At 37.8% G+C, this 26,734-nt stretch overlaps 1 protein-coding gene across 2 annotated transcripts in view; it reads right to left on the reverse strand.

The window, feature by feature from the left end:
- Tnik (TRAF2 and NCK interacting kinase) overlaps window positions 1-26,734 on the reverse strand; it is a 380,291-nt gene that overhangs the window by 120,046 nt on the left and 233,511 nt on the right. For both annotated transcript variants that reach the window (XM_026394975.2, XM_026394974.2), the window contains exons 4-7: window positions 24,237-24,362; window positions 8,444-8,554; window positions 5,136-5,226; window positions 3,207-3,337 (exon numbers count right to left, since the gene is read on the reverse strand). In XM_026394975.2, the coding sequence (XP_026250760.2) occupies window positions 3,207-3,337; window positions 5,136-5,226; window positions 8,444-8,554; window positions 24,237-24,362 (459 nt within the window). The remainder of the gene's footprint in view (window positions 1-3,206; window positions 3,338-5,135; window positions 5,227-8,443; window positions 8,555-24,236; window positions 24,363-26,734) is intronic.

Consider the following 26,734-nt stretch of genomic DNA (forward strand, 5'->3'; position numbering starts at 1 on the left):
TGCAGAGAGTGACTTACTGAGCCCAGTAGATAACCCACAAAGCCAGCCTGCAATAAAAGCCATGAGCTCTCAGACTACTTTCCTACAGAGGCCCTCATAACGCTGAATGGCTTCAGTTTTAAAAATCAGACAACAAACAAAAACTTGAAACCGTTTTTAAAGACATCTTAAGTCAAAAAAGAATCAATAATATCAATAATCAACAAAATCAAAACTATCCTGTCCTGGCTTACATTTTGCCTTTATTTTAAAGCAAGGGATCTCATGGCAGGAAATTTAGAAATATCCACTGGCCCTCAAGTCATCTTTTATTCTAAACATGTCATCTTGGCTGAAAGCATCTATCACGTGTGACAGCCCCTAGTGTTGACACCAGATGCTGAGCCTGGGAGACCCTGCTGGTCAATGGAACATCAAACACACAGGACCAAATCTCTGACGGGGTCTCAAATGAACTCCAGTCAGCAACCCAACCGCTGCCACAGATAGAGCCTGGCCAACTCCGTGCACACAGTGGGTATTCACTAAGGCACATGGGGTGTTATTGTCAAGTTGTCCCCTGGTGACAGACCACATTCCTAAGAGAATCTGGACAGAAAATAAAAAGGGTAAGATATAGTGGCAATAAAGAAGGAAGTTTGCTTTTTTTTTTTTTTTAAAGATTAGCATCTTCTCTGGCCTATAGTGAAACTGTGAAGTGATTGAAATAAATCTTCAAAGAACCCCCAAAATCGTCATTTCTGCCCAATTTTCCTGATTCACCCTTCGGTTATGTGCCTTCTTTTGTACCCGTGACAGGTGACCAGTGAAGCCCATATTATTGCCATGAGTTTTTCTTCCTTTCAAACAGCCTACACTCATGATGAGCCTGATAAACTAATTCAGAAGAAGGTCTAAATGACTGATGGAGAGGAACCTGTTCTGTAGGGATTCTTTTTTTTTTTTTTTTTGGTGTGTGTATGTGTGTGTGTGTGTGTGGTGCTGGGGATTGAACCCAGGGCCTTGTGCATGAGCAGCAAGCACTCTACCAACTGAACTATATCCTCAGCCCCATGATATTATTTTTTAAATTTGTTTTTAGTTATTGATGGACCGTTATTTAATTTATTTATATGCGGTGCTGAGAATCGAAAACCAGTGCCTCGCACATGCTAGGCAAGTGCTCTACCACTGAGCTACAATCCAAGCCTCCAAGAAATGATTTTAATTCCAAGCTTTGGCTTGGAAAGAAGAAAGGTCTTTTCTAGTTATGCCTCTCAATAGAATCTATCAGAGGGATCTACTCTGTGCCACAGAGGCGAAGTCCCACATATAATGCATCTGTCATAATACAAAAAAGGTTTAAGTTTGAGATAAGTCCCAAAACACTGATTCCTCCTGGTATATGTTCAGGTCATCTAAAACATCCATGTCCCAGACTTAGAATAGTTAGCAACTGTAAAATATAACTAAAGTATGAAGAATTGCTCATGGCCAGTATGACATACATGTCTAGCCTGGGACATATATTTTGTGGTGGCTCCTCTGAAGAGATTTGCAAATGGAATTACTTAAACATGTTTATCATTAGCAGTTTAAATAAATGTCATTCATTTTGGCAGGAGATTCATTTTTAACTTGGCAGCTGTTTTCAGATTGTTGTCAGGTTATGGCAGTGACTAACTTTAGAGGAAGGAGCATATTTACAGGAGATTAGGTTTTCAGACCTTCAAGCTTGCATTTCCCCAGGGAAGCAAGTAATTTTGTCAATGCCCTGAAATATTGGATCCCAAAGACACTGCAAGGTTTGCATCGTTGTGGCCTGATTTCAATAATAATCCCACATGTGAAGAACTAAATGGTCTTTAAAACAGGATTTTGTCAAATATACTCTTCTTTTGGTAAACTGGAGGCTTACGCTGAAGTAAGTTATGGAGGAACAGAGCTATCTTCAGAAAGTTGGGAGACCTGGGTTCAAGACCCAATGCAGAGAAGATCACTAACTGAGTAAGCACTTGCAAAAAAAGCCAGTCATTTTGGGAAGGAACGTGAACCTCTAAAACCAGGCAGTACCACGTTTTGTCCACAGGGTGTCTCTCTACCTAGTGCTCAGCCTGAAAACCCACTGTTCCTACCTACACATCACTGCACCCAGTTCTATGGTATCTGTTCTTAGCCAGGAAAAAACAATGTCAATGGACACTTGAGCTAGCAGTGGGGAAGCAACCCAAATTCATGTTCGGTGGTTGGCTTGTGGAAGAGATGGGGGAAGGCTTCTTGGAGACCTCTATTTGAACATGGCTTTGAATTTATTAGAAAATCTCCAGCTTAAAATACAAAGTGATAAGCTGCGAATCAAATTTCTGGAAAAATCACCATAGAGTAGTGATCAACATCTCATTTTGTTCTCACAGAAAAGAGACCTGAATAATTAGACTCTGAACAATACAGAAATGAGGAAGTCTGATTATTCTTTTCAGAAAAAGATGACCCAAGATAACACATGCATATCTTGGCTTCTTGTATTATTAAAAGCTATCAGAATATGTACTTGGGAGTGGAAGGAATAGGTAAAGGATGATCAGTGGGGACCAAATTATAGTTACCTAGAAGCAAAAAGTTATTTTGTGTTATCAGTGTACAGTGGGGTGACTAGAATGATAGTGTACTGTAGCTTTTAAAAGCTAGAAAAAAAGATTTTGAAATTTTTCAGCTTGAAGAAATTATTAAAGTTCGCGTAGAGAAATATGTTTAACTTGATTTAAACAACAGGCAATGTATACATGTTTCAAAATATCACATGGTACCCTGTTAATATGTAAAATAATAAATTTAAAAACAAGAACTAATAAATGAACTGTCAGAGAATATGTACTTTGCCAAAAATCTAGACAATAATCAAAATGGTAAAACAAGAACTAGTAAATGAACTGGACAAAGAAGAGAATATGTACTTTGCCAAAAATCTAGACAATAATCAAAATGGAAATCCAACCTATTTTCCAAGAAAAAGAACATAGAATATGATTCAAACTTTTAAAGAAATTTTTTTTAAATAGGCATGTGAGGTGGATTCATTATAAAGATTCTCACAAAATGTCCTTTTTTTCTCCAGTTCTCCCATTGGGTCACATAAATCCCAAATCTGAAAGCACAAGAGAATTCTTCCACTTCAAGACTCAGGATGAATTTAGGTGTAGTTTTAAAACACAAAGAAGAAGTCATACCTTGAAATCATATGTGGCATCTGGGTTTTCGTCGCAGGCAATGACTTCTGGTGCCATCCAGTAGGGGGTCCCAATGAAAGTGTTCCTCCTGCCCACTGTTCGGTCAAGCTGGGCACTGACTCCAAAGTCCACTAATGAAGAGAAAACAGCCAAATTACTATTTATTCCACGATCTCAGGTTTAACATGGGAAAATGGATGTGTGGTTTTTAACATGGCAAGATGTAAAAATTTACCATTTTAACCATTTTTCATCTGTGGAACTAAGTCCATTAACACTTGTGCAACCATCACCACCAAAAATTTTCATCTTCCCTAACTGAGGCTCTGAGCCATTAAGCAAGAACTGCCCTACTGCCTTCTCCCAAGCCCTGGCAACCTCCCACTTTCTGTCTCTCTAAATTGACTGCTCAGATGCATGGAATCATATAGTGTTTTTCTTTTGGTATGGCTTATTTTACTCAGCATAATGTCCGCAAAGGTCACCCATGTTGTATCGTGTACCAGAATCCCTTCCTTGGTAATGCTGAATAACATTCCACTGTGTGTGTGTGTGTGTGTGTGTGTGTGTGTATATATATATATACACCACATTTTGTTTGTCTTGTCATTTCAATGAACACTGGGGTGGCTTCTGCCTATTCCATACTGTGAACATATATATTTTCAGCTTCATGATAAATGCATGGAGTGTACAATGAAAAAACACCAAGTGTTATATTTGGTTACACCAAGACTCCATAATGACCAAAAACAGGTGTTCAATAAAAGGCAAGCTTGGTTGCCATAAAGGGTAGTACAAAAAAAGTGATTAAGGGCTGAGGGCTGGAGTCAGAGGCCAAAGTTCGCATCCTGTTTCTGCCACTTACTAGTGTTGTGACCTAGGATGAGTGGATCAACCTCTTTGAGCTTGGGCTTCCTAACTTATGAAATGAGGATGATGTCACCTACATACAGTGCTCTAATGTTTACATGAGATCATCTAAGTGCCCTGTAAGGGACATGGCACTGCTATACTCTCAACAAGTAACTGTTAAACAGGGATGACCAAATCTTTCAACAGCTCATCTAGTCTGCACATATGTGACTGCTTAGCCTATAAAATGTATGCTTTGATTTTTTAAAACGGAATATTCATGAGATGAAAGTTTAGCTCCAAATACAATAAGAGGAATTTATATATTTTTAACAAAAAGAGCAAATATTTAAATCTCAATGAAAATAAACAACCTATGGACAGTCATCCTTTTCTAGATGATGAGTCATGAATCCTACAGGGTATTGGTCAGTTTACACTTTTACTCAAGCAGGCAAATGCACATGGGGGTTCTGCACCTCATCTAGAGAACCCCAGACCTGCTGTGGGAAGGGCTCTAATAGATATGCCAAAGAAAGGGATCCCCCACTGGCAACCGGCACATGTAGGAGAGTAATCATTATGCACCTAAAGCAGACTACCAAGCACCCATTTTTTACAGGTGGCCTAGGTAATCATAAAATCAATATACACATAACTTAAACATATGGGAACACAGCGAATTTGCTTATTTTAAATATGCCTAACTATGAATATTTTCAATGAAAAATTGGGTCATCAGTGTTCTGTCATAACAGCAAACATATAAAAAAATGTGAGATGCAGGAGATGATTTTAAGGTCTATCGCTTCTAATCTTTACTGAAAAAAAAATCCCAAATATTTCTACACATTGATTAAGCACAAGTTTCTTCTGTTCATCATAGCATTTACAACTTATTCCTCAAAATGCTTTTAGAAAATATCTTTGAAACAGAAAAAACATTTTTTTCCACTTTTAGGGCAATGGCCCCCAAACCCATGAGTAACGAATATACATTAATTTAAAGAAAGAGCTGTTGAGATCATTTTAACAATTCTAGCAGTCCCTCAGCTCACAGGACTCTGTTCTCACCTAGTTTAACTTCCGCATTTTCAGTCAGCAAGACATTCTGCCCTTTAATATCTCGATGAATCACTTTATGCTGGTGCAGGTGACTCAGCCCCTGCAGGAATGAAAAGGTGGGAGAGTTAATAGCAGGATAAGCCAAGATGAAAACAACCTATTTTGAATGATTCTCCCCAAATTAAACTCACTCAGAGATACTTTTACAGAATGACATTCACATCTTTGACATACTCATAGTGTTGTTCTCAACAGTAGGCTATTGATCAATATAAATGGGCATTTATTGGTTATCTTTGCAATTCATGGCACTGTGTTAAACAAATCCCTGCATATTGGATCTGACACTAGAGACCACCAGAGCACACTCTGGATGGCATGGTTAGATTCCCACGCGCATGAGTTTCAGTTAACACGGTACCATGAGAAGCGAGGGCTGCCTCGATGTGCTAATTTGCATGAGACACATCAACACTCTTTGCACAGAAGACCACCCTGATTTAACTAAATCTTCACGTGGAGGAAGCAATACTTGAATTGAAAAGTTAAAAGTTACCTTGAGTTTTACAATTTTATAACTGAACACAATAAAATATTTCTAAGGACAGCCAAGAACTTTCCCACTGGTTTTAGCCAATGTGGTTCACATTAAAAAAGAAAACCATCTCTATTCACTCAGTGGGCATTTTGTCACTGTCATTTTTAGTGCTTTATGACTTTGGTGACTTTGTGCTCATTATATGAGACAATCATTCTGTGACATCCACACTTGATGATGTACCATATTTCCATGAATTACTCTGATTTTGGCTTTTTTGCGCTGTGAGTTCTATAAGCTACAGATTTACTCTAAGGTTGTCACATATTTTTCAGATAAATTATAATCTAAAAGAAGCTAAAATTAGAGCCTTGAAGGAAAGCATGCTATATTCTACCATTATTAGTTCAAAGAACTGTGTATCCAAGTGTCTCTTATTATTTATGATTTTCTTCTTTTAATTGTTGGCTACAAACACAAAATAGAATAAAAGGTATGTGCATGCACACACTCACTATCTGAATTTCCCAGTTGAAGAAATGAGATTCAGCACTAGAGTACAGATGTCCAAGAAATATTCACATGTACACTTAGGGTATTAGTAAACATAAATCATGCAACAAGACAGTTTGAGGCACCGGTCTAGGTAAAAAACTACCTTTTTTATCTAGTCAGTTTGGCTCAAGGTGGGCATCAAACAGATTTAAATGCATAGTTTTACAGTCTATGAACAACCCATAAATCCTCAAGAGAAGGACTGAGGATCCCCCTCCCTCCTCTACCCTATGAGTGTTCAGAAGCAGACACCAAGTGCATACAAGTGAGCCAAAGCCTGTACTGAATGGGATCATACAATATAGGGAGGATCAGTTCTGATAATTCTTCTGATCACTTCCAGGTGATCAACTATTCCTACCAAGGAGTTACCTTATGTCAAATCCTGGTATCATTTGGGAGAAGGTATTGGAAAGAAGAAGAAAAACCACTATTTTCACAAATTTTAAAACAAGGGATGATACAAACTTTCACCTATTTTAAGTTTTTAAATATGGCATAAAGCAGGTATCAATCTCATGTTTACATATGAGTCATCAACTTTTGCTCATAAGAGCATTTTTTTTAATCCATAACAACATTAGTTTTGCCATAAACACGGTGTTCATGTGATACAGGTCTGTTCAGAGACTTTTTTTTTCCCTCCCCTTTTGGTAATAGGGATTAAACCCAGGGTTGCCTAACCACTGAGCTACACCCCCAGAACTTTTTTATTTTTTATTTTGAGACAGAGTTTTGCTAAGTTGCTGAAGCTGTCCTTGACCTTGTGATCCTCCTGCCTCAGCCTCCTGAGTTGCTGGGATTACAGGGGTGCACCATCATGCCTGGCTGTTCAAGGGGCCTTGAGTCTGTTCCTTTGGTCCCTGTCTAGTCTACGACAATACCACTCTGTTTTAATTACTTACTAGTTTTTTAAAGAAATCCTGATAACTGAGGGTATAAGTCTTCCACTTTAGTTTTTCTTCTTTAGGATTGCTTTGGTGACATTTCCATATAATTTTTAAAAATCAGATCATCACTGTGCACAAATATACCTACAGGAATTTTGATTGGGAGTTCAAAAGAAATGGATAAAACTGGGGAGAAATGACATCTTTACCACACTGAGTCTCTGATCCATTAAATGGCATACAACTCAAATTATTAAGGTCTTTATAAATCTCTCTCAGGAACTTTGTGTCATTTTTAGAGTAAATGCCATTCACTTCTTTCTGTATAGTTTTAGATATTTGACTTTTTATACTACTGTCAATGCTATCATTTTAAATTTTTATTTCTATTTGTATTTTGCTTAATTTGGTTTGCATTTAAGGCCCGGTCAGTATCTATTTACATCTTCCTTCCTTTTTAATGCTCATCCACTGATTCATCCATTTGCAGCATGTAATCTGTCTCTCAAAGGCATATCTTGGACATGTAGTGAACAACAATTTTAACTTTTGTTCCCTTAAATTAAGAAGACTGAGCTTATAAATAAATGATGATCATCAGGCGAATCTAGCAAGAATGCTCTATGGACCTATAATCAGCTCTGTATTAGCAGCAAGAGAAAAATTAAACTAGTCTGAGTGAACTACAATGCACCCAATTACCTTCTTCTCCCCAAACTGAGTGCAGTAAATATGACAGGATTGTCTTTACCTCCTGATGATGAGATTTGTGGGTAAAACTGGTAGAACAAGCACAGTCTTATCTAGCTCTTTTGATTACTTTAAGTAATTAGGCCTCAAAGAGTCTTTTAAAAGTAAAATTAGTTAAACTAGCTTCTATGTAAAGAAATTACTAAAATCACATAATCCTGAAACACTTTAATTGCAGGGAAGGTATCACCATATTAATACAAATGGATTACCTCAAATGACCCATCTTAAAACAACCCATTTCCTAAATCTATCTTTATACTACACTACCTTTAAGATAAAAAAAAAATCAGATTTCTAATTAGATATATCATTGGAAGTGAATCCTTGGCTAAAGGAAATCACCTGATGTCAACCTCCAAATGACAGTGCATATGACCTAGGAAAATGGCGCAGGCCCATCAGAGCAGAACTGAGTGCCCAACCACCATCACCACCAGCAGTTAGAGTAACCTTCAAGGAGGGAGGCAGAGATGGCACACTTGTGAAGCACACTAGAAGGCCACAGCACCACAGCACCCCCCAACATACCCTGTTTTGCTTGATGACTTTGGGAAATAGGTTGGTCCCCATTTGTTACCTACCCGCAAGATCTCCCTGCAGATGTATGCGATCCATTCTTCTTTCAGTGTGTTACCTTTCGTGTTCTTGATCAGGTCAGTGACAGAGCCAGCGCCACAAAACTCCATCACCAACTGTCAAAGGAAGCAAACGAGCCATTGTTATTGTTACACTTCACAGCGTCTACCAAGTCGGGTGAAGAAAGCAGATGGTATTCTAGTTGGCTGTTTGGGAATGCCAAACCTGCAAAGAAAATGTGAGGCTAAAACAGAAGTGCTTATCTTAATGTCATACTACAGTGATAGAAAGATTGTTTTTAAATTTTTCAACCTATAAGTTAACAGTTGGAAATTGAGGGAAATATCCATATTCTAAATTGCTTTTTTTTTTTTTTTTAACTGGGGTCAGGTAGGTGGCTCAGAATCGGTTGAGATTATCTGTACTTTCTCCCCAGTACAAGAATGCATCTCTCCTACAAAAGCAGGACCATTCCCCTGTCTGAAGACCTATGGTTCTGCAGTCAGTGCCAAGTCAGGACAACAGAAGTGCACATTGTTTATGTTATTGGTTTGTAACTGGCACTGTAAGCTGTCAGAGTGGGGACGATCTGTTTTTAATTAACTTCGGTAAATGTTCCCAGGAGGTTGGACACATCAAATAAATTCAATAAACAATAAACTCTAATTTAGCACCTTTCATCCAAAAAGCTCCAAGCACTCTATAAATATAAACTCATTACGGCACTCAGCAACTTTATAAAATAGGCAGAAAATAAACATTGCCCTTACTTAACAGCAAAGTAGCGCCTAGAAGAGGAACAGGAGTCTACATGCTTTTACATCCATTTTCTAGGCTTAGAAAGGAAATATCCATTTGTATCTTTTTGCCTTCAAATGCATTTCTCAACAAAGTCATCTTCTTAGGTATTTATATTGCTTTTGGTAATTATATAAAAGTAATTCAGAATAATTTGTAATCAATCCCTGACTTGACAGTAGAGAAAGAACTAAAACAGGTAGATGGTAAAATCACATTGATGGTTTTGGCTTTGTGCAAATGTGTATGTCTGATATCAGCACTGTGTCACTAGATCCTAAAAGATACCCACCAGGATGCAAAATCTGCAGGCAGGAATCCAGTTTTCTTTTTGTCTGTGTGTCTAATAGAAACTCAATAAAAAGTTACGAAATGAGTTCCATGAGTGAGTTTCCAATGCCTGGTCTGACTTGACTTATGATTTCAAAAAGCCTGGGTTCCTTATAAAAATGGAACCCACCCATCTTCTCCAAAGGAGGAGCAGAAGTTTCAAGGCTTACAAGAAGCTTTTACAGGGAGGTGCTACAACAGACTACATTCCAACCAGAATAAGTGACAAATTTCCCATATGTAAGGGAAGCTATCAAAGACCAAAGATTCATGTCAAAAAGGACTCTAGTCATTGACTAGAACAATACTGGCAATGTCTAGAAACACATTAAATATGCTTAATTAAATGTGTTAATAAAGTAACCTCCCAAGAACAAAATTGGCAATATTAGCAGAAAATAACAAACCAACTTATTCTTTTGAGAACTAGTTAAAGTGGGGGGAGGGTTCTGGTTTATTCTTTGTTTTTCTTTAACTGTAAGATTTACTTTTAGTGACAGAAATGTATTCTTTCTTACACTAATTTTACCACTGGATAGCTAAATAATAAAACATGGAAAACTTCTATTCATGAAAGCAGATATTTCATTTAACAAATGATGAGGACATAATAGAACTACAATGTCATGATTTGTATCTCCTAATGAACAGACTTAGGTAATGATTATCAGTTGTTGCTAACATAAACAAGTAAGAAATAACTTAAGATTTGCTTCTCGATAGAAGAGCAAAGCATCACCTAAGAGGTAGTGTTGCCAAAAACAAAAAAAAACAAAAACCTGAATCTGTTCGAGCCTCTAGTTCTTTCCACCCACAACTTACAGGAAATCAGCTAAGTCTAGACTAGGAAACTTGTCTAGACAAATTGTTTCTTCACCAAATGAGTTGCAAAGGGAAAGAAAAGAGAGATGGAAGGGAAACCTATAGATATAAAATGTTTTTTAAAGTAAATCAACAGGGGCTGGGGCTGTCTCTCCGTGGCAGAGCACTTGCCTAGCACGCATGAGGTACTGGGTTTGATCCCTAGCATCACATAAAAATAAACAAATAAATGCATGCTGTCCATCTACAACTACAAAAAATTTTTTCAATTTAAAAAATAAATCAACAAATTGCAATGGATACATCTTATTTGGACACTAAAACAGATACATAAATATAAAGAAATTACTAAATTTCTAAAAAAAAAAAGCTAAAATATTTTTGAGACTGTTACAACTTTTCGTACTGACTTAGATAGTTGATGATGCTAAGGAAATAAGATTAGCATTTTTAGAAGTGTGATAATGGTTCTGTGGTTAGTAAAAAAATGTTCTTATCTTTTAAAGAAATATGCAGACATACTTATGGATAAAAGTGTATCACAGTTTCTTCTACAAATGATGGTGGGACAACTCAACTGGATATCCACATGTAGAACAATGGTGTTCGACCTTTACCTCCCACCATATGCAAAAATGTTAACTCAAAAATAATCAAAGACCTAAATTTTTGATTGTTTGTTTGTTTTTAGCATTAGAGACCTAAATGTAAGAGCTAAAACTATTAAACTTTTAAGAGAAAAAAAAAAATTCTCAGGGACCTTTCTTCTTGAATCCTTTCAATGACTCTTCTTGAAACCTTTCAATGGTTTCTTAGACATTGCAACAATTCACTAGTGACAAAAGAAAAAAAATATTGATTTCATCAAAATTATACACTATTGTGCATTAAAGGGCACTTTATTAAGAAAGTGAAGGGATAACTGATAGAATATAAATATATTTACAAATTGTTTACCTGCAAGGGCCTAGTATCCAGAATATATAAAGAACATTTACAACTCAACAATGAGAAGAAAAGAAATTCAATTTAATGGGCAAAAGACTTAACATCTCTCTAAAGAAGGATAACCAAAAAATGGCTAATAATCACATGAAAAGCTGTTGAACATCATTGGTCATTAGGAAAATACACATTAAAACCATAGGGAAGTGTCACTTTATACCCATGAGGATGACTATGATTTTTAAAAATGTAGGGAAATCAGAATCTTCATCCATTGCTGAAGGCACTGTAACATGGTGTAGTCACTGTGGCCAGCAGTTCATGAGACCCTCAATGAGATGAACACAGAATTGATATAAAGAACTCAGTAATTCTACTTCTAGATGTATACCCCAAACACTGAAAACAGATGTTTTTAAAAAACCTGAATAAGAATGTCCAAAGTAGTGCTATTCACAATAGATAAAAGTTGGAAATAACCAAAATATCCATCAACAGATGAACAAACAAAAAGTGGTATATCCATGTAATGGATGAAGTCTCGATAGAGGATACATCATGGATGAATCAAGAAAACATTATGCTAAGTGAAAGTGAAAGCAGCCAGAAAAAGAATATATATATATATATATATATATATATATATATATATATATATTCCATTTATATGAAATATCCAAAATAGGCAAATCCATGAAGAGAGAGAGCAGATTAGTGGCTTCCAGGTACTGGGTGGGGAAAACAGGAGTGACTGATTAATGAATACAGTTTTCTTTTAGGATGATGGAAAATTCTGGAACCAAATAATAATAATGGATTGTTCCACATTGTGAATATACTGAATGCCACTGAATTGTACACTTCAAAATGATTAAAATTTAGGTAAATATGGTGTCATGTGTATTTTATCAGAATTTTTAAAAAAAATTATAAATATGTTTCAAATTAATCCTAGAAGAGGGGGAATTTGATGAATTTGTAGATAGAGTGGGATTAGCCACTGGTGGAAAAGTGTTCATCACACTGCTCTAGATATGTGATTTTGGGGGGGATCCTCCATAAAACCAAGTTCAACAAAAACCATTATGTAGCTGACTACAATTCAATGCCAGCAGAACAGTCCAAAGAAACGTCCTTGTGGAGAATGGAAAGAAATATTTTCTCAAGTGAACAAAACACTTGTGCCTTTTCTTTCAATCAATCTCATTTTGAAAAAACCAAGCGACCAGACCTCCCATGACTGTGTCCACTGCTCCGGGATCAGCTGGAGACACTGTCCTGGGACTGTGCTGCATTAGGCCACATAATTGTAGTTCCCAGGGAAAGCAGTGGAAGCCCAGTGACTCTAGTCTTTCAAAATTAGATTGGACAAAATACTTTCAAGTCTTCAGTAGGAAACAATTCTACTCTAGCCAGGCACTAATGTCAGTGATTTCTATAATTTGCTTCTCCATTCAGCTCCAGCTGAAGGCTGCTGAATTCTTTTCATCTCACAGTGGAACAAAATGATTGTTAAATTATGTAATGGGATTTTTTTTTTTTTTTAAGAAAGAAAGAAACCAGCACTTGGTAGCAAGGGGTTCCTGCAGCCACACAGCAATACTGATAATTACTGCCACCACACAGTGGGGAGGCCTCCCCACAAGCAACCTCATCACATTAATAAACAGAGACAGGGCTCCACATGCCAAGCCCAGCAGCAATAAGTCAATAACTTCACATCTCACAAGGAAGACATGATGGATCATTAATATTCTCCTCAAAGAAAGTTCTCAAAGAGTTTATGCTGGAACAAACATATTTGTTAACGTTTGCTGAGAATTTACCATGTGCCAAGGACTGGGTGAAATGATTTACCACTTAATCGTTACAAAACTGTTGTCTTTCTAGTCTCCTTCTCTTAATTCCTTTATTTTTTTGGAAGCGGACATTGTTATGGTCTACAGCATTATGCATAGTATATACTCATTAATCAGCTAACACAGTTATAAAGCATACTGCTTTCTAAATTACCAGCTTTGAGACTTTGGGCAGGTTCCCTAACCACCCATCACCACTATGCTAAAATACAAAATAAAAGCATCAACTTTATAGGCTTGATGTGAGCATTTCTTGAGTGTATTGATATAAAATTTCTCATGGCCAGAAATCTCAAAATATATCTATTACTTTTCTTTTTCTTTTTTGGGCTGGGGGGAGGTACCAGGGATTCAACTCAGGGGCACTCGACTACTGAATCATATCCCCATCCCTGATCTGTATTTTATTTAGAGACAGGGTCTCACAAAGTTGCTTACCGCTTCACCCTTGCTGAGGCTGGCTTTGAACACAGACCCTCCTGTCTCAGCCTCCCAAGCCGCCGGGATTACAGGCGTGAGCATTTTTCCATTGTTTGGTTTGTATTGTAAAAGGCAAGAAGGAGGAATTTCTGACTTGGAGGGGGACATCGATAAGTCCTCAAGGCCCATTTCTGGGATTGGTGAAGAGTCAGAGTGAGAGATGCTGAAAGGGTATCAGGCACATATGTTCCTAAAACTTCTATTAAGAAAAGAGTACCAAGGACACATGGCACGGTTTTAAAAGTTTTTATCACAGCAAGAAGACACAATAATACATATGAGGACAGTGGATCTTTCGGTTTGGAAGGTGATGGTAATGCAAGTCGGGGAAGGAGAGATGAAAAGCACTCTTCCATTTGAAACTCCCATTCAATACCAACTAAACAAATAATGGGTCAGAAACAAATTAACATGCTTGCCACCGGAAGGAAAGAAGGAAGGTGAAGTTGAAGTTGGGAAAGAAACGTGCTCAGGCATGCTGGGCCTGGCCTGGAGCATGTATTCTGAAAAGAGCTCAATGCAGCACCATCAAAGGATCAGAAATGAGGATTCCTGCATGAGGTGGACATGAATAGTCATTCCTATATAAATAAAAAGAGACTAAGTTTTTGAAACAGAGTTTTGACATATTTCACCATTTGCATGGTCGATTGTTACATATTTTTGTCAGCTGTCTCACATTTCTGACAAGTGTGAGATTTTTCTCTCAGAGGTTGGGAGGCACTTATTACACCCTCTGGTGCGCTCCCACCCCCAGGTTGACAACTGATGAAAGAGGCTCCAGCCTCAGTTGATCCCAGAGCAGTGTCAGAAGCACCAAGATCACCCTAAACTCACCTCCTTCCCAAGACACAGACAAGGGCCTGTGGAACAGAATCACCAGATGAGGTCATTTAGAGCCTTCCTTTTCCAACCCCAGAAACCCCTGAAAATTTTTAAAAAGGTTAATTCTCAGAAGCTAGGGTGATTTCTGAGGTCCCTAAAGGATTTGCTCACTTTCTAGTTAATCGGTTTTTAGTTCCTGAAACAAAGCCCTAAGATAGTATTTTTAAAATGGTGTGTACTAACCCTGAATACAGTGAAAAGAACTCATTATCCTCCCCTGCCCCCTGCCCCAATGTCACTGGTCAGTCACCCACAGAATAAATAACTATTAACAGATACCTCTCTTTAATAGTAAAAGGAGGTGTAGGAGCAAGAGGTAAGAAAGGGGAGCAGGCAGATGAAGGGCTTCGTAAAATGAACCAAGCAGGTGAAGAGACACCCTAAAAAAGGATGGGAAAGTATGTGGTACACATCTGCAATCCCAGTGGCTCAGGAGACTAAGACAGGAGGATCACAAGTTCAAGGCCAGCCTCAGCAACTTAGTGAAACTGCTTCAAAATAAAAACTAGAAAGGGCTGGGGATGTGACTCAGTGGTTAAGCACCTCTTGGTTTAATCCCTGCTAACAAAAAAAAAAAAAAAAAAAGAAAGAAAGAAAGAAAGAAAGAAAAAAGAAAAAAGGGTGGGAAAAAAATTTTCCAAGGATTCACAACTCTGCAAATGATCAGGGTACTGACCTTGAAAGTCCAGAAACCTCAGTGAGACACAAGATATTTTTTTAACATGTGTGGTTAGAACAGCCATGGCTCTCATCTGCATGATTTATGAAGGTGTAAACCAAACCCACATTCTGTAACTTTGTTAGAGAAGAGCTGCTTCATTCACCAAAAGCAGTTTAAGTCTCACAATATAAAAAATATGTATATAGGAACATAAAACAAAAATAGGTTGGTCCACACATGAATACATTTATCATTCAACTGACCAACTAAAGTAAAGTAAGACTGTTAAGCATTTCAAATTTGAAAAGCAACCTCAACAGCCTTTTGCTATCATTTTGAAATTAGCATGTAATGGGGGGGGCTCTTTTGGTTTCTGTATTTTATTTTTAGACTTGAAAAGAGAATGCTTGAAGTACCAATTCTAAGTTTTGCAAAGATAAGAAAATGAGTCCCATGGTTGTGAAGTGTCTCAAACTTGGTCAATAAGTCTTCTGGACAATGAATAACTTTATACTTTGAGAATGACAAAGGCACTTTGAATATACTGAGCCCATTTTGTATTTTGAGCAACCAGAGCCTGTCCAAAGGGCACCCTCCCACTCATGCTCAATAGCTGCTCATGTTGAACAGACAGCCAGCTCAGACTCAGCATGAGAACATTCAAGGAAATGCTGGAGAAATTAGCTATGCTGGGACTCGAATTTCACAGTAGGCATGCGTGATCTTCTGCAGAATTGTTGTTGGGAGGAGTAAATCATTAATGTCCATTATGTCCACAAGCCCAACTGTAGAAGCTAACCTTCAGGAAGTAAGAAATGGTACAATTCTGTATCTCAGAATGTTACAACCAAATAGAAGAATTTGGGGTGAGAAGGAGTAAGTTTTCAGACAAGTTAAAAATAGGAGAAGAGAAGCCAGGCGTGCTGGCACATACCAACTGTAATCCCAGAGACTCGGGAGGTTGAGTTAGGTGCATCACAAGTTCAAAGCCAGCCCCAAGCAACTTAGTGAGACCCCAAGCAACGTAGTGAGACCCTGTCTCAAAATAAAAAGGAGCAGGGGTGTAGCTTAGCAGTTGAGTGCCCCTGCATTCACTCCCTAGTACTTTAAAAAAAAAAAAAAAAGAAAAAGAAAAGGAAAAGAGAAATACTCGCCTTAGAGCATTTGGGAATAAGCATCTTGGTAGTGAAGAATTTTGAGGCGTGCTCAGTGTAAATAGGAACATTAGCTGAAAATTAACCTGAAAAAGGAACTAGAAGTTTTACTTAGACCATTAGCAAAATAACTTGGGACATACATGAAGTCCTTTTGCTAAGATGAAAAGCAATTTAAACACAATTCTAATGGAGTTCTTTTTGGGTAGAAGAAGGAATTGGTTGTCTCATTATTGTCAAGGAATCATCCATTAATTTAGGTGTAGCATAAAATCTGTTGATATCTGGGCATCTTATGTTTTGTCTCTGTAGGTCATGCAACTGCGACACCTGGCAGATTGTTTATAATTATTCTTCCTACCATTTCAGGCACTCCTGTATTGACTAAATTCAAACTTTAGAAATCTTCTATTCACAAATAATGAGATTCAAACACTTCTCCAGACGAGTGACCTAGCTTCTACCTATGAAGGGAGTTCTTCACTCATAAAAGAGAAGATCACTGATTAAAAACATTTTTTTTTAAAAGGGAAAATCTCATTTCTGGTACATAGAACTAAGAGAAAATTTAACTATTCAAAGGCTCTGGTGGTCGAATTTTTAATAGTGTTACCTGTAGCCCCTTACTTTTAGATTGTAAAACAATCAAAAATGAAGTAGGCGTGGTTTCTGCCAAGCCAAATGCCACAGCAATTTAAATCTAAACTATGGCAGATTTCAGTTTGGGGGTTCTGGCCAATGGCAATGCAGATTCTAGAAAGGGTCTCTATTTGGGTTTGAAATGAGTTCACATCTTAGTTCATCTCGGTGGCTTTTCTGGATGGTCTTACACAAGCCTGTGCAAGTACTGCAAGAGCGTGAGGTTGAGGATGAAGGGGAGACAAGAGACTGATGGGGCCTCTGGTACAAAGTGGAGTGGCATGTGTCCTACTAGCAGCTGGCAGACTGTTCTAACATATTGCTGCTATTTAGGATTTCAGGACCAATATTTTTAGATCATTTGATTTTTCAAACTTTTCAAGAAATCCAGACTTTTGTGTGAAACTGCTCAATTTTTCTAATGTTGGCATAATTAAAACACTATTACCTTCTGTGAACCAAACTAAACATATTTAGCCTCTGTGTACCAGTTTGCCAACTCAGACCTAGTCCAACATTATTATTTTATCTATCTATCTATCTATCTATCTATCTATCATCTATCTATCTATCTTTGGTACTGAGGATTGAACTCAGGGACCCTCCACCACTCACTGAGCCACATCCCCAATCCTATTTTGTATTTTATTTAAAGACAGGGTCTCACTGAGTTGCTTAGCACCTTTGCTTTAGTGCTGAGGCTGGCTTTGAACTCATGATCCTCCTGCCTCAGCCTCCCGAGAAGCTGGAATTACAGGCATGCACCACCATGCCTGGCTAACAAAATCATCATTTTTATCAGGTAAAAACCAAATGCCAGAGACACTTGCCTGTGCCAAGGCTAGAAAACAGGTCTCTGGATTCTCAGGCTAGGTTGCAGCTAACTGCTAGAACATTTCTCAAAAGCATACAATATAATTTCCTGACTCCTGTTCTGCAAGACTGGAGCATTACAATATAGTTAAAGGCATATTGAACCATTACACTGTAATAACCTGTGATATTTTGATCACTGTGTATTTAGGAAACTAATTAGAAATGTATTTGCTTTTATAAGACATTATGGCCTGTGATTGTTTTGGTGGTTTCAAAAGAGAAAGCAAAAGAAAGTAGATTTTGTGCTTTCATTTTAGAGAAATTAGTCCATTTAATTGATAGTACTCCTCACTCCTGCTATCTGATGGGCATACAGCAAAACAGGACAGCCTCCCTGCCCTGAGATCAGCAGAATGAGATGGTAATGTTGTGTGTCAGAGTTTGACTTGTTTCTCAGAGATCAGAATCTTTATTGAAAGAGCTCTCTTTTTTTGATTTCCGGATCAGGCCCTGAGCAGTTGATAAAGGAGAATCACTTGGCCATTATCAGAAGTAGTTGTGTTTCTACAAAGAGCTGGTACTAAACAAGAGTTTATCTCCACGGTGAGACTGATAGAATTCACACAGATTATATTTCAATCAGACACCTGAAATAGCACATACATTGGCTGGAGAGATATTGCAAACTTCTGTCCCCCAGTCACAGCCAAAGAAATATCTGGGGAGTATTTTATGTAGACTGAACACAGGGAATAAATGTTAGAAAGCACTGGTCTTAGTGGCATAAACTATGTCTCCATATATATGATCCATAATAATATTTTTATATCAACATAATCCTAACAAAATACTAATAGTCCAAAGAGTCAACTAACTGTGACCTTTGCAATTATTTGTTGAAAGATTCTCAAAAGGTTTAATGTAATTCTCATAATGTATTTCTTAGACTATACAGCAGTCTTAGCAGTAATAGCTAACAGGTCCTACTACCCTCTTTGAATGGCAGGGAAACTGAGGAATGAAGATTAAAAGTGAAGTTAAAACAAGTTTATTTATACAAAAAGCTTCAATTCCATTCAACACCAACCTTTGATTTCAAAACCATCTTTTATGAAATCGAAAGGAGAAAAATGTAGGGTTTAAGGGCTTGATTCTGACATCAGACAGCTGGGGTTAGCTACACACTGGCTCCATCACTGACAAGCTCTGGGCTTGGGAAAACTTCCTAACTTCTCTGAGCCTCACTTCTTCATTTGTAGAGTGGAGATAATAATCATGCATTTGTAGAGTGGCTACAAAGATCTAATGAAATAATATGACAATGTTAGCAAACATAATCCTTGGCATATTGATAATAAGGTGATAAATATTATGCACCACTGTCCTCAGTCACAGAAAACCCAAATTCCAGTGAGTTCTGAATTGTAATAATACACACTATCATACTCTGTAACCAAATTCCCATCAAATTTGTAATCTGATATTAATTTCCTATTATGTTTCTACACTGCCTTTGCTATTTCAAAATTACTCCTTAGTCTGTTATCACACAGAAGTGCAACCAGAAAAAAAAAAAAGGACTTTCTTGCCTCTATGAGGCTGTTCCTAGCTTTTATCTCATCTGTAGTGGTACAGAAACTACTGGACAATTGCTAGCAGAGATGGTCAGAACAGCCCTGTGCATGAACATATTCACTTCCAGACTCTTGGTTCCCAGCAATCAAAGCCATCTCCATGGGAAGAGTGGATTCTCTTTCGTTCTGCTTTCTGATCTATATGTGCACTGTTTCCCTCTGCTACTCTTCCACCATGATCTTCTCTACCTCACCTCGAGCCCTGAGGAATGGAGCCTGCTGTCTATGGATTGAGACCTTTAAAAACATAAGCCTCCAAATAAACTCTTCCTCCTCTACAATGTTTTGGCCGGGTCCATTAATCACAGCAGCGAAGAAAGCTGAATAAAACAATATCCAAGAAAATCAACTATCTTTCTTGGCCCAACTCACAAAAGGAATGGAATTAATGGTTAGAAGTGACTCATCTAAAAACAGCTGCACTGCTTCAGATGATAAGTTGGAAGGTGGTCCCAAAGCAATCTTTTTTTTTTTTTTTAATTTGGAACTACAGTCCTGACCAAATGAAAATGCTTTCTACAGATAGCATAAAAATAGCTATCATTCTCTGTCTGTTGTCTACAATGCTCCAATGAACACAGGTGTGCAGATGTCTCTTGGACATACTGATTTCATTTCTTTTGGCTATAAACCAGAGTGGAACTGCTAGATGATCTGGCAGTTCTATTTCTAACGTTTTGAGGGACCCCCATATACTGAGGGATGGCCAGTAGTTGAGACATCATATTTCCATAAAGACTATACTAATTTACATTCCCACCAGCAATGTGCAAGGATTCCCTTTTCTCCACATCCTTGCCAACATAATGCAATTTTTGTTTGTCAATTATACTTCAATAAAACCAGCAGTAGGGCAGGATAGGGACTGGGGCATACATCAGTGGTAGAGCACTTGCCTACCATGTGTGAGGCCCTGGTTTCCTTCAAACCCTAGCACTGAAAAACAACAAGAACAACAACAAAAAACCCTCAAGATAGTGGTTTCCCTTGAACTGTTGATTAGGAGGAAGTATAAGGGATCCTCCATGGTGCTGGTAATGAATTGGGGAAAAATAACTATCATTTTCTATGTGTCATCTCCTACAACTCATGGCAATATGGGATTACGACTAAACTGGAGGATTCCTTTTTTTTTTAAACAGATACAACATTTTTATACTTTTATTTTATTTATTCATTTTTATGTGGTGCCAAGGATCAAACCCATGGCCTCACACATGTTAGGCAAGCATTCCACCACTGAGCCACAAACCCAGCCCCTAAACTGGTAGATTCTTGACAATATAGAAATCCTTTAGGAACACAAAGACATTCCAACTAATGCCACCTCGTTATAAACAGTTAAACCTGCAGGCCTACGGGAACCTGTTCTTGAAAGTACCTGTAGCAGCAATATCACTTCCATTGATAAATGGGTTTTTTTTCAACAGAATATTGCTCTGTATTTCCCAAGTGCTAAGGAGGATGCAAAGATGCAAAAGGCACAGTCCATATTCTCAGAGATCTGACTGTCATTGTGAGGAGTGAGGACAGCCCAACAAGAAGCACGAAAAAAAAAAAAAGAGAGAGAGAGAGAAGCAGGAAGTGGTTTAGATACCATCTTCATGAGAAAAACCAGAAAAAAAGTAGACAAGAAAGAGACAATGTTTTAAAAATTAAATTAATGAAGTTACTATCCAGGAGTAAATATTTTTCCAAACCATCAGTATTATTTCAGACATCTCAACTATGTCAATATGGTATTTTCCTTTTTCTTTTGTATTTAGAAAATTGTGAATAATCATCCATTTATAAATATAGATCTTCATCAATTAATTCCTTGCATCATGTCTCTTAAATGATTTCTTATTGGTTAACTTGTTCATTCAACTTTGTATGTCACCAATATTTATTTAGAATGCATTTTTGTAGGTGGAAAACTGGTTCAAAAGTAAACCACTTTCTTTTTAATGATTTTTAGTTGTAATTGGACAGAATACCTTTATTTTGTTTATTTTTATGTGGTGCTGAGGATCAAACCCAGCGCCTCGTACATGCTAGGTGAGTGCTCTACCACTGAGCCACAGCCCCAGTCCAAACACATTCTTTAAAGACATTTCTATCTCCAAATATCTGCATGTCTGTATGCATACATATGTGCATGTATGTGTTGTGTCTGTGTGCATCTGTGTGTGCTCAGTTGCACTTGAGTTAAGTTGTACCAATATCCATATCCATAAGCAGTGTGTATTTGTGTTCATTTAAAAATAATTGCAAGAGCATAAGAAGAAGACTACCACTAAATAGGGAAGAGAGGTGGGAGGGAAAAAGAGGGAGAAGGGGAGTTGCACAGAAGATGGAAGGAGAACCTCATTGTTATACAGAATACATACATGATGTTGTAATGAGAAAAAGAAAAAAAAAGTGTGTCACATTAGATTGGATAGAGAGAAAGAATGGGAGAGGAGGGGAGAAGTAGGGAGGATAGGAAGGGCAGCAGAATAGAATAGACAATATGATTGATGTATGTACATTCCATGTATGTATTATATGTCAAAATACATTCTGCTGTCCTGTATGACTAAAAAAAAATAAATAAAAATTAAAAAACAACAACAAAATAAAAATAATTGCAATGTACAAGGTAAACATGGTTATCAAACCTTCATTTCTATTACATTTATATTATTAGTAACAATAACATTTTAAAAACATATTTTTTGGTAACTGACATTTCTTACTTTTTTAGTTGCTGCCTTGTCCTTAACTCAATCTTTCTCTGAGTAGTTTCCTATTTTTTCTTTTGATTTGTGAAAATTCTTCATCTCTGAAAGCTATTAAATTCTTTACTCACTGTATTTGAAATAAATATTTTTCCTAAATTAGTTATTTGCATTTTTATTTTTAGGTAATGGGAAATTTTTTAAAATGCTCATCGTCAAATCCATCAAAATTTTTTTGTTGTCATTGATCTCACTTTAGAAATTTATTTTTATAAATTTATAAATTCATTTTCTCTTGCTACTTTTACATTTTTAATCTTCACATCCATATCTTCTTGCATTTAGAGGCCATAATTAAAATCTAATGTAACCTTTTCAGAAATCACATAAAATATTTTATAAAATCAGTGATTACACAAAACAAATGTGTTCATTCCAAAGTTGTGTTTTGTTTTGTTTTGAATTTTAAATTTGGAGATGACTCTTACAGGGAAAAAACAAAATGTCTCAGCAGCTCTTTTCACTTCCAAAGGTGGAGTATTCAATACCAAATGACATGAAAATCTTGGTCTTCTCAGCCACATTGCAAATGCCATAGGTAACTTCTATCCAAGTCTGAGACCTTTAAGAATTATCCATGAAATAGTCACCACTGGGGGCTGGGGATGTGGCTCAAGCAGTAGCGCGCTTGCCTTGCATGCGAGAGGCGCTGGGTTCGATCCTCAGCACCACATACAAATAAAATAAAGATGTTGTGTCCACCAAAAACTAAAAAGTAAATATTAAAAAAAATTCTCTCTCTCTCTCTCTCTCTCTCTCTCTCTCTCTCTCTCTCTCTCTTTCTCTCTCTCTTTAAAAAAAAAAAATAGTCACCACTGGAGCCACAGGGTTTAGCACAGGCTTTTAGTAGGCACATGATAATTCAATGAATTTTGTGTGTTAGGTTCATACCAAGACCTCTGGAAGATGAGCAAGACAGGAAGTGTGTAAAAGGGTGTTTTAGAGTCACTAATCTAATAGCATCATGTGCGATGAACTGAAATTTAAGACAGGGAAGTAGATTAAGTAGAAAGCTGCAGCACAGTCTAGGCTTCCACCAAAAGTCCCCTACTAGAAGGAGTGATTATAAAACTGGAAAGGGAAAGTCAAACCACCACGATGGCTTTTCAAGTCAGCTGAAGGGCTAAATGAATAACATTTCCTGTGACGGAAATGAGGAAGGTGAGAAGAAGATGATGTGGACCAGGCAGAGCAGCAACAAGAAGTAGTGGTTCTGGTACCAAACCTGTTGAAATTCTTATTGGTGGGCCTGTCAATCAGAGCTCTCTTATAGACTCTCAAAGATCCAGGACTAGGGTACTTAGCTAAGTGGACTGGGGATGCAGGAGAGGAAACATTTGCAGAATCCCTACAGTGGGATCAGACACTACTATGCTAGGTATTTTACTTATCAAAAAATTTTTTTTTATTATTAGTTGTTCAAAACATTACACAGCTCTTGACATATCATATTTCATACATTTGATTCAAGTGGGTTATGAATTCCCTTACTTATCAAATTGTAATTTATATTTCAGAATTATCCACATTTTAGTCATAGAGAGGATAAAGAATTCCATAGTTAGATCCAACCGCCCCCACTGCTAGCTACACAGACTTAAAACAGTTTATCCTCCCCATAAACTATAGTTTTATCATGTAAGAAATTAGAATGCTATTTACCTCAATGAATTGAAATAAGTTATATAATTCATAAACAGTAAATAGCATGGTACCTAAAATATAATTAAATGCAATAAAGAAGTATTGATTAGTAATGGGTTAAAAAAAACAGAATTAACAACCATCTTTGGGGATGGTCTGTATTAAAGGATAGAGGATTTAAAGATATTGAAAAGATGAAATGGTGTTCACGAAAATGGGAAAAAAAAAACCTCAAAAACACAATATTTTGGAAACCATGAGGCAAACGGTTTCATATTTGAAGGTACTTAATCAAGTCTAGTAATGATAATGGAGAAATGGGTCCATTTGGCACTGAATGTTCTTCCCATAATAAAAGAAACGACTTACCCAAAGTTGGTCATCCATGCCTGGAGGATTCTTTTTGATAAAAGCACCATAGTATGTAGCAATATTCCGGTGATGAGAATATTTCTTCAACATGTTAATTTCTTGCTTGATTTCTTCCTCTTCATCCTAGAACAGTAAAGAATCTGTCATGAAAATCCATGGTCTATAGTGGAATTCCATCCTTCAAACCATGGATATCAACTAAACTGTGGTAAACTCCTTCTTAACGTCTTTTCTTTCAGGCGATAAAAGAGCATAATTATTATTTCTGACTAAAATGAAAAAGTTCACAAAACCACACAACGGTGGCCCAAAGGGGTCTTCTTTTAGTCCAGCTAACAGGTATTGCACGTAATCAGCTGGGGAGATGAAGGTGGTCAGGCTGTTAGACAGTCCACACTAGGCCTCTGGAACTAGGCCCAATGAGCTACTATCACTGGTCACATCTGCTACGGGAAAGGTTCAGAAAAGCGAAAGAGAAAAACACAGGCTCTCAGATTTAAATTTGGTTAGGTTCATTTTCTTTGAAGCCTGCCTTTATTGAAGTGCCTGAGTGAAGGTGATGAAAGTCAGAAGGGAAAAGGAGCAAAGTAAGTTCTCGGGATCTGAGGAAGTTCACAAAGCAGGAGTACCTACATCACCTTCAGGAAACTCAACATGAAAAGGAAAGGGGAGATGTGGTGGGGCCCAGGATGTAAAAGGAGACAACTCCCCTACAGAGTTAGTTTCCTGATATTCAAGTTTCATTCATTTTGAGTTTCAACTTGGAAAATCTACCAAAATTCCTGGTGGAGAGTGTGTGTTCTCTCCTAATTTTATTTTATGGATGGGTACATATCAGTTGGACTGAGAAGTAAGTGTTTTAATTTGGAGGTTGTTGTAAAAGACTTCTGCCTCAAGATAATTATTTTAGATGCCGTCTTAAAAGGGGACTATTCCTCCATGTAAGATGTTACAGTACCATGATTGAAAGACCTGCCTGGTATGTCCCCTGTATGCACTGTCAGTCCCTCCCAGCTGCCTGGCCTCCTTCCAGTGTATCTGGGGCCTTCTGTAGTCTCCCATGTGTGATGTCTTCTTTCCTTCTTCTTCCTCTTCTTTTCTACACACCATTCCTGATTGAGTTAAGTTGACACCCAGAGATGTCGTCCTGATTCTATCAAGCAATGTCCAGTTCCCCGACTAAATGTTGTCACAGCCCACTACTGTTCTTCATGCTGAAATGCAGCTCCCTGTGCCATAATCGCCCTGTTGCTTACTCTCTCCTCCATAGAAAGGCCTCTTCCACTTCCGATCTCAGTTCTAGAGTTCCTACTGGCCAAGCTGCCTGATCTAACAATCTTGGTTCTAGCCACAGGAATTACCATGCATCTCCCTTGCAGTAACTATCAGAAGTGCCACTCCTACAAGTCTGCAGCAACCGTGTGCCCAGGAATCCTGCCTGTGTTTGTCTCTCTGTCCCATCTCAAGCACCCAGCAAACTGCCTGTGAACAAAAGTGAATACAAGAAAGAAGACCTGCAAAGGGTCCAACACTTAGAGCAAGACTAGTGATGTTCAAAGAACCAGCAGGAATAGAAGGAGGACAGTGGGAGAATGCTAACATTTCCTGACCAAACAAAAGTGTTGGTGAAAGAAAATGAAGATTGCAAACCCAGGAGAACTAAAGCATATTACACACCATGAGACACAACTAAATGGAACACTAGGTGATCTCAAAATAGAACATATGATAGGGATGCTGAGCTAAGGAGGTGCATGTGGCCCCAGCACTGAGGAAGAGAGCTGAAGTTAGAGGAGCTGGGATGGTGGCTGAGGGCATTACTGGCACACTGCTGACCCACGCATCTTCCCTGCAGTAGTGGGAAACCGCCCACGCCTTCGCTGCAGGCCGACGGGAAGAATGACCTTCACATATCTTCCATTTGTGGAAGGGTCCGGGCAGCACACCACAAAAGCCTTACTACAGTGTGCATCAGCTATTTTAAACTCGCAGTGTGGAGCCAAATAATTGTGCATGAATGTGAGATGCGAGCAGATGTACTTCGGGGAAGCCTAAGTAGAAGGGGAGAAAACCAACTTGAGGGTTTCTGTGGAGAGCACGGCCCCATCGCTGACAGCTGCTTTGATTAAAAAGGCAACTATGTGAGGCACTGAAAGAAAGAGATCACTTTCTAACAGCAGCTGACAGTCTTGGCTTCGGCCATCCTTAGTGAGAAGGCAAGCAGGTTCCACAAGTACTTGCTTCCTGCCTCTTGGGTGCTCTGCAAGATGGTGGGTAATGTGCCCTAAAAAAGCTTACTGTATCATTAAGAAAATTAAGAGCTTATGAAAGAGCCAAAAAACAGTGTAATTTAGTATGGAATTAAGTCTACAATAAATAGTGTTGGAGGTTGCTATAAAGTCAGTACATTCTCTATCACTTTGCAAAGGTAAACTGAGGCAATTAGGAACATGCAGGAAATATATGCATTGATTTTGGGGTTAGAAAGATGGGGG

Source organism: Urocitellus parryii, chromosome 2 (assembly GCF_045843805.1).
Source record: "Urocitellus parryii isolate mUroPar1 chromosome 2, mUroPar1.hap1, whole genome shotgun sequence".
NCBI classification, from domain to species: Eukaryota; Metazoa; Chordata; class Mammalia; order Rodentia; family Sciuridae; genus Urocitellus; species Urocitellus parryii.